Source organism: Scyliorhinus canicula, chromosome 22 (assembly GCF_902713615.1).
Source record: "Scyliorhinus canicula chromosome 22, sScyCan1.1, whole genome shotgun sequence".
Classification (NCBI taxonomy): domain Eukaryota; kingdom Metazoa; phylum Chordata; class Chondrichthyes; order Carcharhiniformes; family Scyliorhinidae; genus Scyliorhinus; species Scyliorhinus canicula.
In genome coordinates, this window is record NC_052167.1 from 12,740,118 (window position 1) to 12,756,699 (window position 16,582).

A 16,582-nucleotide genomic window follows, 5' to 3' on the forward strand; every position below is an offset into this window, starting at 1 on the left:
CATTGGGAGTCAGCTACATAGTGCAGAATGTATAAACCAGACTGGGTAGATCCCTTTCCGCGACAATACAACAGCTTTCATGGTGATATTTTCTGGTGTCGGCCAACAAATGACCAGATTTATCAAATTCAGTTTCACAACTTGCCACGAAGAGACTTGAACCCTTATTCCCTGGACATTCAATCCAACGCCGTTTTTCACTTGAGGAAAGTTATACAGATTACCTTGGCTACAAATGAAGCTCCACATGATTATTGGGAACCAAACTTAATATTTCAAGAAAAGGAAACAAAGACGGCTCTATTCGCTTAAAAGAAGTGGAAACCATTCAAAACAAAAGGTTTGACGAGAACCATCATTTTGAAAATTTGAGGATCGCTTGAGAAAGGAAAGAGCCACATCTCGCAAACCCCCTTGATTTCTTTAAGTATGTCATTGATTAAATTGACCACTGAGCACCTTGTATATAGTTTATTTGTATCTTCAAATAATCTATTATACATTCATTTGAAAGTAATTCCTGGAAGTTTGAACTTAAGATGTGTGACCAAAGAGATTGGATCAAAAAACGTGAACAGCAAATAAACATGGAAAATGTCACGGCAAATAGCAGTTAGATGGGGTTAGAACTTGGACTCTATAAATTGTTATATTTATGGGTGTGACCTGGCTGCAGAAATGAGCCTGTGTTAAATTTGCGCGACCTAAATCAAGAATGCGGTTAATGATGTGAAAGAAGGGGTGGCACGGTGGCGCAGTGGTTAGCACTGCTGCCTCACGACGCCGAGGACCCGGGTTCACTCCCGGCCCTGGGTCACTGTCCGTGTCTCCACCTCCACAACCGAAAGATGTGCAGGGATTGGCCACGCTAAATTGCCCTTAATTGGAAAACAAAATAATTGGGTACTCTACGTTTATTTATTTTTTTAAATGTGAAAGAGAATTTAGATTGGCTGTATAATTGGGGAAAAAATATAGAAAAGTAAATGTAGTAATAAATTTAAAGTCTACAAAGAGGCGCATCTCATCAATTTCTGCAAACTGCTAAATGGTATGCATTAATGGAAACCAGAATATTACATCAAGGTAAATCGAGCTAATACATCCAGATTAAAGGCACAATTTAAAGGCATCAATTTAAACTAAGGCAAAATGCATTTAAAACCAGCGTTAGAAAAAATTCTCTCTAGTAATTCTTTTAAGAGTAATCAACATTTAACATGACCTGCCAAGTGAGGTGACAGAATCAGCCATTAAGGATATTGAAAATGTGATTCAATGCTGGTCTTTCAGTGAATTTATCAGAAGTGTAAGTATTGATGGACTGAATGGCATTTTCAATTCCTTGACTTATTTCTTGTATTCCTCTAATGTCCCTGTGTGTTTCTGAAGTTTGTGAAACTAAGGTCAGAATTGTGGCAGAATACATTAATTTAACATCCCCTACAGAGAATAGATCACGTGACATCCTGACTAAATCCATAAAAAGCTATTCTGAAATGCTGCCAATATTTTATGCAAATTGTGGTGAGAGACTTCAAATTCAGCATGGCCAAAAGCCAGCAAATTCAATTTTTTGCTACAATTGCCAAGATATGGTTATATCTTCATAAAGTAGTTAGTCTTCATATTTTGAATCCACATTTCCGTAGTCCTAGCACCTCAGATGGAAACTGTTTGAATTCTAATGTTACACAGCTTCATTGCTAACAAAATCCTGATAAGCTGTAGATCATTTTTTTAATAAACTGAAATGGATAGGAAAGGAACATTGTTTGCTATGTGCAGAGTGACTAAATTCGAGGGAGAGAGACAGAGAGAGAGATTACTGTATGTATGTGAGATTGTGCATGGCCGATCTTTGTTTTTGGATTTATATGTATGGGGCGTCTGTATACTTGTCCATTTAATGGTTAAAATTCATTTGAGACCTCATTCACCTTGGTAACGTGTTCCAATTATCCATTATTCCCGATAATTATTGTGCTTTTTTTTCATTTTGGAAGATGTGGCAGCACGGTAGCACAGTGGTTAGCACTGTGGCTTCACAGCTCCAGGGTCCCAGGTTCGATTCCTGGCTGGGTCAATATCTGTGCGGAGTCTGCATTTTCTCCCCGTGTCTGTGTGGGTTTCCTCCGAGTGCTCTGGTTTCCTCCCACAAGTCCCGAAAGACGTGCTGTTAGGTAATTTGGACATTCTGAGTTCTCTCTCTGTACCCGACAGGCGCCAGAATGTGGTGACTTTTCACAGTAACTTCATTGCCTACTTGTGACAATAAAGATTATTATTATTATGTTAATATGTTAATTTGCTAGTGCAAATTCTCCAAGTGTCAAAACATGAAGCGATCTAGTTGTCGGGTCATTTTATCATAAATTATAGTTGCAAAATACTGCTCTGAAGTTAATATGGCATACTGAAGTCACAATTATTATATTGCTGTATGTAGTGCTGTGTATAAACAAATCATTCAGATTGTTCATTGACAAGTTCAAGTCCAGTCTCATTCCCTTATGCTAGTTACAAAATAAAACAAATCTATGCTAGACTTTTCCTTCACTAATCTGTGATGCAGTACCCCATAATTATGTTTGCAACTCCCTGTAATTATCCATAGTAATGTATTGCAAGTTCTCATTCGGTCAACTATAATAATGAACCGTGGCATTCTCTTAACCCTTTGATAACTTTGGTAGTTTCTCAAATACAATGCCATTCAGCCCATCGTGCATGTTTTGAAAGATCTATCCAATTAATCCCACACCCTGCCCTTTCTTTATAGCCCTGCACATTTTACCTTTGCAAAGGTATATTAAGGGTGCAAATTGAATTGTAATCAAATGTTCTTTAGTGTTGCTAAGTGTTACCTTGTTGAGCATGACAGAAATTGACTACTGTTCGCACACTGATCTGGAATCAATTATTTGGAACTGCTGTGGAGCTGAGAGAGCATTAGCAATATATACATGCAGTAACTGTGTTCTCATCTTTTGCCCCATTCTGGGGCACCATTTTTCTGGGTCCATGGGGGCCTTGTCCAGGCAGTGGTTATGCATGTGTCGGCAACCGGTAGTAGCAGGGCATAAAACTATTTTTGAGGGCTATTTTCGGGGAGGAAAACACTGCCTGTCTTAATTTTCTTGAGGGCTACGTTTTGATTTTTGGGGTTTTTCCTTTGGCTTTCAGAGGCTCCTTTTTCATTTTCATTTTCGCTCACTCCTTTACTAGATGATGCAGTCACATGGTGACGTTGCCTTCTATATCTGCGTTGAACATTTTTCCTCCTTTGGATAGATAGCACAGCTACCAAAGGGCCGAGGTTTACCATCCAGCCCGCCGCGTGGTTTTCGGCGGGGGAGGCGGCCCACCAGCGGGATTTTATGGTCCCGCTGTTGTCAACAGGATTTCCCGTTAACTGCGCCCCCGGCCCAGGCGTCCGTCGCCTTCGAATGGACCGGAATATTCCACGGGCATGAACAGGTGGTTAATTCCACCCTATGATCGTAGATTCTTCATAAAATTCAAGTTGTTCGCAGTAGTTGTTCAAACTGTTTATAAGATACCAGAAAGCAAGACTTTTGTACACTAGTATAATTTACACACTTAAGACAAAAGAAATAATCAATCGATATGCTTCCAAATCTCTACTATTATTACTTGCTCCTGCCAGTATATGCCTCTGCTCACCAGCCTTCTCGCTGCTTCCAGCTCACTGGTCCTCCTGTAACCATATCCTGCTATTCAGCCCTCCTCCTCGCTGACCCTCCCAATCCACTCCCAGATGCTGACCCTCATTGTTTCCTGTTTTCTGCCCTTCATGCTGCCTCCTCCCAAGTCCTGACTGTGAACGAAGGTTCAGGAGAGGGGCACTGAACAGGAGGGAAGGAGATGAGTAGGTGCTGAGTGGGAGGAGGTTGGGAACCCAGCGCACGTGAGGGAGAGAGGGGTTGGAGCATGTCCACCATCTACGAGACACAAGTCAGGAGTATGATGGAATACTCTCCATTTCCCTGGATGAGTGCAGCTCCAACAGCACTCAAGAATCTCAACATCAACCAGGACAAAGGAGCCTGCTTTATTGGCACCCCATCTATCACAAATTAGCAAACGTGACGCCACTGTTTAAAATAGGAGGTAGGCAGAAAGCAGGAAATTATAGGCCAGTGAGTTTAACTTCGGTAATAGGGAAGATGCTGGAATCTATCATCAAGGAAGAAATTGTGAGGCATCTGGATAGAAATTGTCCCATTGGGCAGACGCAGCATGGGTTCGTAAAAGGCAGGTCATGCCTAACTAATTTAGTGGAATTTTTTGAGGACATTACCAGTGCAATAGATAACGGGGAACCGATGGATGTGGTATATCTGGATTTCCAGAAAGCCTTTGACAAGGTGCCACACAAAAGGTTGCTGCATAAGATAAAGATGCATGGCATTAAGGGTAAAGTAGTAGCATGGATAGAGGATTGGTTAATTAATAGAAAGCAGAGTTGGGATAAATGGGTGTTTCTCTGGTTGGCAATCAGTAGCTAGTGGTGTCCCTCAGGGATCCGTGTTGGGCCCACAATTGTTCACAATTTACATTGCTGATTTGGAGTTGGGGACCAAGGGCAATGTGTCCAAGTTTGCAGATGACACTAAGATGAGTGGTAAAGCGAAAAGTGCAGAGGATACTGGAAGTCTGCAGAGGGATTTGGATAGGTTAAGTGAATGGGCTCGGGTCTGGCAGATGGAATACAATGTTGACAAATGTGAGGTTATCCATTTTGGTAGGAATAACAGCAAACGGGATTATTATTTAAACGATAAAATATTAAAGCATGCCGCTGTTCAGAGAGACTTGGGTGTGCTAGTGCATGAGTCACAGAAGGTTGGTTTACAAGTGCAACAGGTGATTAAGAAGGCAAATGGAATTTTGTCCTTCATTGCTAGAGGGATGGAGTTTAAGACTAGGGAGGTTATGTTGCAATTGTATAAGGTGTTAGTGCGGCCACACCTGGAGTATTGTGTTCAGTTTTGGTCTCCTTACTTGAGAAAGGACGTACTGGCGCTGGAGGGTGTGCAGAGGAGATTCACTAGGTTAATCCCAGAGCTGAAGGGGTTGAATTATGAGGAGAGGTTGAGTAGACTGGGACTGTACTCGTTGGAATTTAGAAGGATGAGGGGGGATCTTATAGAAACATTTAAAATTATGAAGGGAATAGATAGGATAGATGCGGGCAGGTTGTTTCCACTGGCGGGTGACAGCAGAACTAGGGGGCATAGCCTCAAAATAAGGGGAAGTAGATTTAGGACTGAGTTTAGGAGGAACTTCTTCACCCAAAGGGTTGTGAATCTATGGAATTCCTTGCCCAGTGAAGCAGTTGAGGCTCCTTCATTACATGTTTTTAAGGTAAAGATAGTTTTTTGAAGAATAAAGGGATTAAGGGTTATGGTGTTCGGGCCGGAAAGTGGAGCTGAGTTCACAAAAGATCAGCCATGATCTAATTGAATGGCGGAGCAGGCTCGAGGGGCCAGATGGCCTACTCCTGCTCCTAGTTCTTATGTTCTTATGTTCTTATCATCTTAAATATTCCCCCTCCACCACTGATGCACAGTGACTGAAATGTGTCGTAGCCATAAGATGCACTGCAGCATCTCACCAAGGCTCCTTCGACAGCACCTTCCAAACCTGCAATCTGTGCCATGAAAGGGCAAGTGCAGCAGATGTACAATAACACCACCATCTGCATCTTCCCCTCCAGTCCTACTCCATTCTGACTTGGAACTGTATAGCCATTACTTCACTGTTGCTGAGTCAAAATCCTGGAGTAACCTCTCTAATAGCACTGCGTGTACCTACACCATGTGGGTTTCCTCCGGGTGCTCTGGTTTCCTCCCACATGTCCCGAAATACGCGCTGTTAGGTAATTTGGACATTCTGAATTCATTCTGTGTACCCGAACAAGCCCCGGAATGTGGCGTCTAGGAGCTTTTCACAGTAACTTCATTGCAGTATTAATGTAAGCCTACTTGTGGCAATAAAGATTCTTATTATTATGGTTGAGACCCATGGGTACACTCATGTGCAACTTTACCAACAATATCAAAGTCAAGATTATTATTATGTGTACTGCGCGGTTCAAGAAAGCAGTTCACCACCACCTTTTCAGGGGAAGTTATGGATGGAGAATAAATGTTGGCCTTTCCAAAATCACCACAAAGAGTAAATGAAAAGGGCTGGTGAGCCAGAGGGGGGTCGGAAGGACCAGATGGGCGGGAATAGTTAAAGGGTTAGGGGTAGCGGTGGCAAATAATGCTGTGGGGAATATCTAAAGAATATACTGAGCATGTGCAGTTACATATGAGTTCCTCTATCTGTATGGGGGTGACTATTCTCTTGGTATTATACATTTTGTGAATTTTCAGTAATTTCTGTAGCTTTTGAGGCTGAATTTGCCCACCACCCCTGTGTTTTCAGTGTAGTGAGAGATTTATTTCTTTGAAGGTGATTATTGACAGAATCTGGTTACTAGCTATGGTCATTTTCAAAATAATACGGTGATTGTTTGCTTATTTTGTAATATTTTGGTGCTAGTTTTGTTGGAGTTATAACAGTTGAGACTTGTCTTTGAAGGTATTTTACATTTTGGGCTGCATAAAATTGACTTTAATCCAACGAGACAGCTGGTTGCTGGTGTGTGTAACGCATACAGGAGTAACCAACTGTGCAAAGGGTCAAAAGTAAGTTACAATACATTATTGACCCTACAGAACCACTTCAACTTGACAGCTTTTGACTGTAGTACTATTTGCAGTCGCTGGTGAGCAAGAGAAAATGCACTTCCAGCAAGTACAGACAGCCAGAAACAATGTCTACTTCTTGTTTATATTGCTGCTATGAAAACCACCTCTTTAGCTTTGTCTCACAGTTTCCAGTGCTGCAGGCATCAACAACAGCATCACACCGTTTCCTGTGGTTCACTGTGCAATTACATTGCCTAGGAGTACAGCAGAGAGAGATACTTTACACACATGGTGCAGTTTTGCACATTTAAATAGAAGAATGTGCGCAGTTTAAGACTGCTCCGTTTTGCTTCCCATTTTTTAAATTTCTGAAGTTATTTTGAGAAGTAGGATCAGCGCAGCGTATTTTGTTTGGCAGTCTGATTTTTTTTTTGTAACACCTAAACATGTCGGGTTCAGTGAAGAGTGCCGGTGTGCATACCAGGAGCAGTACCAGGCATACCTAAAAATAAGGTGTCAACCTGGCGAAGCAACAACTCGGGACTACTTGCATGCCGCTTGTGTTAATGTGACCATTGTAGCTGTAGGCGTACTTTGTAATCTGTATTAATTTTAAAATCTGTGTGCAATTGTTAAGATAATGGGGGGGAAATAAAGATGTGTTGCATCACAATTCCATTTTGTAATCTTTAGTAAATGTTTTTTCTCTTGATGTTAAAACTAATTAGCAGTCCTGTGTCTCTGTTCCTTCACATTTTATGACAAACAAGTAAATGTCATGGTCTTTTGAGCCAGGGTTCTAATCTGGAATCTTCCTGTCCAGTTATACCAAGAACTGGGATTGTAAAAAAAAAAAAAGTGGGGGCTCTTGTGGGATTTCAAAACATGGAGGAAGGGTCATTGGATGATGATTAGTAGTAATTCGTTGGGCTATTTTGAAACGTGGAAAGCAAGTTAGGATACTGAATAGTAAAACTTGCTCTGAGATTTATTGTTAAACAATGCCAGCAGCGTGGGTTCAATTCCCGTACCGGCCTCCCAAACAGAACGTGGCGACTAGGGACTTTTCACAGTAACTTCATTGAAGCCTACTTGTGACAATAAGCTATTATTATTAAATGGTGGGATCTGTGAACCCTTAAAGAGTAAGTACGATACTGAGGTGTTGGGCATACGAATTGGAGATACTGTGAGGTATGTTCTATAGGTTAGAATCCAAAAATGGCAATGGAAATTGCTAGGACTTTCCTAAAGATGGAACATTTAACTTTGACCTGTTTACAGAAAGTAACCAAGAGTTGGTTAATTGGCAGATAAACTGGAATTAGAATATTTGCTGGGGTATTGAAAATTGAGATTATTGAGGAAAAGGATGTGGAAGCATTCTTTATTTCTTTTGAAAAGATAGCTAAACAGACAAAATGGCCAAAAAGAATTTGGACATTACTTTTACAAAGTAGACTGGTAGATAGAGCTAGTAAGGTGTATGCGTCTGTGTCGGAGGAAGAAGTATCTGTCTATTATGATGTAGTCATGAAAACTACCCTTTGTGTATATGAGTTAGTTCCTGAGGCATATAGGCCGAAATTTCAAAACGCAAGAAAACAGCTTGGACAAACTCATATTGATTTTGAGAGAGTGAAGCAAAATAATTTTGACCGTTGGACACGGACGTTAATAGTGGAGACACAGCCAAACCTCTTAGGTGTATTTTAGAAGAATTTAAAGATTCACTTCCTTTGGTCATAAAATGTTGAGGAACAAAAGGTTAAAACTGCTAGACACACAGCAGAGTTAGCTGATGATTACAAACTGGTCCAGAGAACCGAACATTTTTTCCGTTGTCCTTTTAAACACGAGAAGGATAGGAAGTAGGAAGGAGAAAATAAAACAAATAGTCAAGAAAGAGCTGCAACAGTTGGGAATGGTAAGCACATTTCATCTTCGATTTAAAGGGAAGATGCCAAAGGTGAAAATGAAATTCGGAGGCCTAAGTGTTTCCATTGTACCAAAGTGGGACACATTTAAGCAGATTGTTGGAAATTAAATGGAAAACCAGTTGCTGTCATAGGAAAGGAGGCACCTGAAAAGAAAATGGCTGTTAAAACCGTAGCAGTGGTACAGGCGAAGCATGCTCCTTCAGAGACAATGAGAAAGGGGATAGAACTCGAGATAGTTCAGAAAATTATTTGCGTACTGGTGAAAGAAGTAAGGCTGTTGGACAGTCTGGATGTTTGGTTTCAAAGGAAGAAGTTTTCCATTACTCATCTAACAAAATAAGTAAACAAATTAAATTTCAAGGGATATGGGAGCAGATCAACCATTGATTGTAGCTGATGATACAATTTGTATTCCAGAATGTTTTCTGAAGGAAGAGGTATTAGTAAGAGGTGTTAATAGAAGGGATGAACCTGTTTCTTTGTGTAAAGTTTATTAAAAAGTAATTGTTACAGTGGGAATTATTCCTAAATTTCCTACTGGAAGAATGGATTTCATCCTAGGTAATGATTTGGCTTGTGGAGACAGTAATGTGATGTCTGTAAATTATCAGACACTTCAACCAGTTTATTAGTAAAAGTGTCCTCATTTGCGAGAGGAACAAAGGACAACACATGTTCAGGATTCAACCCAAATTTATTCACAAACACAATACAACAGTTGTCCTCCCAAATTATCCCAAATATTACCTGCCCAAGATTCTAATACTACCTGTAACGATGAACTTGATTGAGCTATAGGTCCAATACGCTGAGCCTCAGTGTCTAAGGGCCCTCGTCTGCGAAGGTGGGTCTCGCTCACCTCCTCCATTCATTCTCTGGTCCGCCGTCAAGTCTTCGCTGCGGAGTGTAGGAGGCAAATTGTATGTTGGCCTTCATAGCAAAAGGATTTGAGTATAGAACTAGGGATGTTTTACAGCAATTGTACAAGACGTTGATATGGCCACACATGGAATTGTGATTTTTTTTTTCCAATTAAGGGGTAATTTAGTGTGGCCAATCCACTTACCCAATCCACTTACCCTGCACATCTTTGCGTTGTGGGGATGAGACCTGCACAGGCACTGGGCGAATTTGCAAACTCCACACGGACAATGACCTAGGCCAGGATCGAACCCGGGTCCTCGGCACCATGAGTCAGCAGTGCTGACCACTGCGCCACCGTGCCGCTGCACGGTGTCCTTATCTGAGGAAGGACGTTCTTGCTGTAGAGGGAGTGCAGCAAAGGTTTACCAGGCTGATTCCTAGAATAACAGTACTGTCATGAGGAGAGATTAAGTCAGTTAGGATTATATTAATTGGAGATTAGAAGAGTGAGAGGGGATCTCATAGAAACTTATAGAATTTTAACAGGATTAGACAAGATTAATTCAGAAATAATGTTCCCAATAGTGGGGATCATAGTTTGAGAATAAGGGGTAAATCTTTTAGGACTGAGGTGAGGAGAAGTGTCTTTACCCAGACAGTGGTGAATCTGTGCAATTCACTGCCTTGCTCTTGGGCCTAAAAGGATATTGGGGAGGGGGGAGGGTGAGGAATCAGGGTATTAAATTTGATGATCAGCCATGATCATAATGAAAGGCTCGAAGGGCCAAATGGCCTCCTCCTGCTTCTATTTATCTATGTATGTTTCTATGTATGGAACACATCTCATTTAGCTTGTCCATATTTAGCTTGAAAAGTGGAGGCGGTACTGTTAATTAATTGTAAATTTATTACAGTTATTGTATTCTAAATTTGTTACCCATTAAACAATAGGTTAGATTGGTGGTGTAGCAAGGAAATCTTCCCGGTACTTACCAAAACACTTTTCTTCTTACTCCTTCAGCACATTGCACAGTCGTCTGCGAAATGATCAGTCACAACTCAAGGAAGAAATGGAGGTCATCAAGAGGGAGAACACACAGTTGCTACGGGAACACAATCATGTCCAACAGACCTGCGAGGAGCTGAAGAGGCTCCACGAGGAGGATCAGAAAGAGATCACTGACCTACGCTGTCAGCAGCAGCAAGTAAGTCTTGGCCATCCAATGAGGCATATTCTTCAGAACCGTATGATTAAAGTTGCCTCTCAGTTATCATCCATTATAATGAATTATATTTCAGAACAGTCGGGATCATCCGTCACCCATTTTGTTTAGAATTTCCCCCCCCCCCCCCCCCCCCGAATGTGCTGGTAGAGAATTGGAACAATGGGCAGAAGGCAGACCAATGCCACATAAAGGGTGGGGAGGGAGTTTGGTATGGAATTTTTCTTCTCTGGCTGCCAGTAATTATTTCTGTTACCTAGTAATAAGGCAAAGCCAAAAGACAGTCTTCTGCTACTTCCTTTTGGAACTCTGAAGGATTATTGATCATTTGTCCTGGGCTATTGAGTACCTTTCTGATATTTATTCTGCTTTTATCCTGAGGCAACAAGGTCGAGCACAAAGAGGCTGGAAAATGTTGTGGGGTTTCAGGGAGTGGAGCACTGAGAGGCTGAAGAGTAAGGGGACAGAATTTTGTTTTCAATTTAGAGTACCCAATTCTCTTTCTTTCCAATTAAGGGGCAATTTAGCGTCGCCAATCCACCTGCCCTGCACATCTTTTGGGTTGTGTGGGTGACATCCATGCAGACACGGGGAGACTGCGCAAACCCACACGGACCGTGACCCCGGGACCAGGATCGAACCCGGGTCCTCGGTGCTGTGAAGCAGCAGTGCTAGCCACTGTGCCGCCCTGAGAGGGGGGAAGGGAGGGGGAGGGGGGGGAGAGGGGAGGATGGAGAGGGGGGAGGGGGGGAGAGGGGAGGATGGAGAGGGGGGAGGGGGGGGAGAGGGGAGGATGGGGAGGGGGGAGGATGAGGAGGGGGGGAGGAGGAGGGGGGAGGGAGGGGGGAGGATGAGGAGGGGGGGAGGAGGAGGGGGGGGGTCAGAACATAATTTTAACGAACCTTGAGGGGCAATGGATTTTGCTTTGTGATTTTCCTTTCAATAGCTTATTAACCATTAGCGCAAACTCATAATTCATTAGAACAGTAAAACAAAGAGTCTTAGTTACACTAATTTGCATCACAGCTGACACCTAAAGTGCTTTGAGAGGTCCATCGCTTCCATTTAAGAAGTTAAACATAACTCGCAAGCCCTCCCAGGTTTGCCTGTTGAAAAGTGCTAGCTGCATGGCGTGCTGTGGGCATTTGAGAATTTGTTTTCCTGGATCTCACTTCCAATCAGAAACTACATCTGGGAGAGTTTTTGTTTCTATAATTAGAACATGGGATGACTTCACTAAATGGTGATTAACAGCAAGATTCCTGGTTTTCAGTTTGTAAACACAGCCTCAGTCAGAGTACAAGGAAATGGGCTTAAGCTGCACTTTGGGAGTTGCATACAATCAGTGACACCACTCCATTCTTGGGGTTGCGTGTAGGATGACAAGTGATGCAACCTGGACGTTCTCCTGCAATACCTGGTGAATCATAGAATCATATAATTTACAGTGCAGAAGGAGGCCAATCGGCCCATCGAGCCTGCACCAGCCCTTGGAAAGAGCACTAAGCCCACACCTCCACCCTATCCCAGTAACCCCACCTAAACTTTTTGAACCCTAAGGGCAATTTAGTATGGCCAAGCCATTCAACCAGCACATCTTTGGACTGGAGAAGGAAACCGGAGCACCCGGAGGAAACCCACGCAGACACTGGGAGGAAGTGCAGACTCCATACAGACAGTGACCCAAGCCGGGAATCAAACCTGGGACCCTGGAGCCCTGAAGCGACAGTGCTAAACGCTGTGCTACCGTGAATTTGTTTCATTTCCTGCTAACATTTTGTAAGAATGTACGCTACTTAAAGTCTTCTTTTTTGGGCACAGTTACTGTTGGAAAAAAACTAGAAATCCCAAAACCCCACAGGTAGGGGATAAAAGGTGATGGACAACATCTGTTCTGTTGAATAGTAAGTTTAGATCAGGCAGGTAAAAAACTTGGAGCTGCTGGAACACGTTGAATTAAATTGAGAATTGAAGGTCTGGGAAATCAGGGGCCATCGGTGAATGGGGGGTTAAAATGAGAAAAATACTTCAGATGCTGGAATCTAAAATGAGAACAGAGGGTACTGGAAAAGCTCAGTAGGTCTGGCAGCATCTATTAGGAGAGAAGCAGAGTTAACGTTTCGAGTCCTTATACTCTTCATGGGGTGGTGGGGCTGGCATAACCTGAGGTTGTGCCTGGGAGACTGTCGCAATAAACAAGGCCTGAAAAGTAATTTAAAACAGTTTCCATCTAAAAATGGTGATGGAGTTGGTGAATAGATGATGAATATCTGATGCCTGGGAGTGAGGCTGAGTTCCGCAGCCAGAGTCCCACCTCCAAGTGCTCTAATCTATGCCATTAAAACACAGATCCAACAGACCTTGAGTCTTTGTCATAGCTCAGAGGTTTAGATCAGTCAAAGCAAAACTGAGTAGCTGCCATAGCTGATATTTAATTCAACCACAAAGCATTGTTTGTTGAGTGCATCATGCTAATTGGTTCAAATGTCACTGCCATTAATTCACAAGATAGGGAAAGAAACACTTTGCAACAACAGAGGGGAATACAGCTCAAAAAACTACCAATCAGAAACCACCACAAAACAAACCACTTGACTCATTCTAATTAAAAATGCTTTCAGTGAACCCCCAACAGGGCCGGTGGGGATGAGGCACTTCTTAGGGGGGCTGAATCTGGAGGATCTGAAGGCCATGCAGTTGGGTAAAGCCCCGGGGCCGGACGGGTACCCAGTGGAGTTCTATAAAACGTTCTCTGGGATATTGGGATCGTTGTTGATGAGGATGTTTAATGAGGCAAGGGAGAGAGGGGTGCTGCCCCCGACGATGTCACAGGCCACGATTTCACTGATCCTTAAGTGGGACAAGAACCCGGAGCTGTGTGGGTCCTACAGGCTGATATCCTTGTTGAATGTGGACGGCAAACTGCTGGCCAAAATGTTGTCCTCCAGGATTGAGGATTGTGTCCCGGACGTTATTGAGGAGGACCAGACGGGGTTCGTTCAGGGTAGACAGTTGGTGGCCAATATAAGAAGGCTATTAAACGTGATCATGATGTCCCCGGAAGGTAGGGAGGTGCAGGTAGTGGTCGCAATGGACGCAGAGAAGGCCTTTGATTGAGTAGAATGGGAATATCTATGGGAGGTACTGGGACGGTTCAGATTTGGGCAGGGCTTTATTGACTGGGCCAGGTTGCTGTAACAGGCTCCTGTGGCGAGCATACGGACGGATAGGACAAGATTGGACTATATTAGGCTGCACCGAGGGACAAGACAGGGATGCCCCCTCTCCCCACTGTTATTCGCGCTAGCTATAGAGTCGCTGGCAATTGCTCTGAGAGCTTCAAGGAGCAGGTCCAGGGGGGGTGGGAGCACAGAGTCTCGCTCTATGCAGACGACCTGCTTCTGTATGTTTCTGATCCAATAGAGGGGATGGAAGAAATCATGAGGATTCTAGGGGAATTTGGCTGCTTTTCGGGGTATAAGCTAAATATGGGGAAAAGTGAGATGTTTGCGATCCAGGCGAGGGGACAGGAGAGGCGATTGGGGGACCTGCTGTTTAGATTAGTAAGGGGAAGCTTTAGGTATCTCGGCATCCAAGTGGCGCAGGAATGGGACCGGCTGCATAAATTAAATCTGGCCCGACTAGTAGACCAAATGAAGGACGATTTTCGGAGATGGGACACGCTTCCGTTGTCACTGGCTCGGAGGGTGCAGGTGGTGAAGCTGACGGTCCTCCCGAGATTCCTGTTTGTATTTCAGTGTCTCCCCATCTTTATTCCGCGGTCCTTTTTTAAACGGGTCAGCAAAATGATCACTGGCTTCGTTTGGGCGGACAAGAACCTGCGAGTAAGGAAGGTAATGCTTGAGCGGAGTCGGGGAGAGGGTCGGCTGGTGTTGCCAAATTTTAGTACCTATTACTGGGCGGCAAAAATAGCCATGATCAGGAAGTGGGCGGTGGGGGAGAGTCGGCGTGGGAGCGTATGGAGACGGCCTCATGCAAGGGCCCCAATTTGGAGGCGTTGGTAACTATGCCTCTGCTGTTCCCGCCAGCACGGTACTCCATCAGCCCCGTGGTGGTGGTGGCCCTGAGAGTGTGGGGCCAATGGTTTCCTCCCACAGTCCAAAGATGTGCAGATTAGGTGGATTGGCCATGCTAAATTGCCCTTAGTGTTGGGTGGGGTTACTGGATTATGGGGATACGGTGGAGGTGTGGACCTTGGGACCCGGGAATCTACCTCCCTTGCACATCTTTAGGTTGTGGGGGTGAGGCCCACACAGCCATGGGTAGAAAATGCTGTCATGCGACAGTACCTTTAAGAAATGGGTGTTTACTACTGCAGTGATGTCAGAGAGTGGGTGGAGCTGGGCTGTCTGTCAGCTTTTTACTTTCGTTTTAGGCTGTTTGCTGCAGAGTGTGTTTTAGTTTTGTTTTCAGTGTTGGAGCTGAAGCCAGACAGAGCAGCTGTACCGTTGAGCTCTCTGCCATGAAAAGACTTATCTCTTGATCATTTGGGGAATTCAGAATTATAAATGTTCTCAGTAGTGAAGTTAAGCCTGATGTCTTTCTGTTTTGAAGGTTTTTTAAGTCTTATGGATATTAAAAGGAAAGCTTAAAAGATTACTCAGTGTTGTATTCTTTGGGGGTTGTATTTGAATTGATGGTTGCTAAGATGTTCACTATGTTTTAAAAATGATGTGGAGATGCCGACGTTGGACTGGGGTGAGCACAGCAAGAAGCCCCACAACACCAGGTTAAAGTCCAACATGTTTGTTTCAAATACTCCTCATTCACCAGAGGAAGGAGCAGTGCTCTGAAAGCTAGTGTTTGAAACAAACATGTTGGACTTTAATCTGGTGTTGTAGGACTTCTTGCTATGTTTTAAAAAGGTTACCTTGAGTTGATAGAATAAACATTGTTTTGCTTTAAAAAATACTTTTCCATTTCTGCTGTACCACACCTGTCGAGTGGGCCGTGTGCGCCCCGTACCACAATCTATTAAAAGTTGTGGGTCAGATGAACTCCAGGATACACTTTGGGGTTCTCCTAACCCTGGCCCATAACAATGCAAACTGCACACAGGCAGTCACCCGAAGCCAGAATTGAACCTGTATCCCTGGCGCAGTGAGGCAGCAATGATAACTATTGTGCCGCCCACACTTTTCAGCACACTGAAAAGATACATTTATACAAAAATTACTACATGAAAAATAATGTAATTCTTTAAAAATTAACTCTAAAGTTCTCCTTTAAAACAATCCCCACTGAAGAAACAATGCCCAATTAGTTTTAGCGCATGTGCCAGTTTATATTACTGGGGCTTGGGTCCTGCTCCATATAGTCAGCAGTGTGTCGTCAACTAAGTCTTCATCCTGGGAACTTGTAGCTCCTAGTGTTATATATTATTTGTAAAAAATATAAATTTAGAGTACCCAATGCAATTTTTCCAATTAAGGGACAATTTAGCGTGGCCAATCCACCTACCCTGCACATCTTTGGGTTTTGGGGGCGAGACCCACACAAACACTGACAGCGACCCAGAGCCAGGATCGAACCTGGGACCTTGGCGCCGTGAGGCAGCTGTGCTAACCACTGCGCCACCATGCTGCCCTTATATTATTTATATGTATAATATATACATGTGTATCTGTGAGAAAATCTTTGATTTTATCATTTTCTTCCCCTCCTGTGGAGTACAAAATTTGCACCTCCAACACGATGCCACCACCAACTCCTCCCTTCCCATCATTTCCAGCAATCTGAAGGGTTTGTTCACTGTGCAATACCTTGGTCCATTCCCTAATCACCCCATCCCTTTCCCAGGGCAGCGTCC

At 43.4% G+C, this 16,582-nt stretch overlaps 1 protein-coding gene across 16 annotated transcripts in view; it reads left to right on the forward strand.

Annotated features, from left to right (window-relative positions):
- Positions 1-16,582, forward strand: part of dlg5a (discs, large homolog 5a (Drosophila)) — a 220,779-nt gene that overhangs the window by 98,809 nt on the left and 105,388 nt on the right. For all 16 annotated transcript variants that reach the window (XM_038783233.1, XM_038783226.1, XM_038783227.1 and 13 more), the window contains one exon: positions 10,551-10,734. In XM_038783233.1, the coding sequence (XP_038639161.1) occupies positions 10,551-10,734 (184 nt within the window). The remainder of the gene's footprint in view (positions 1-10,550; positions 10,735-16,582) is intronic.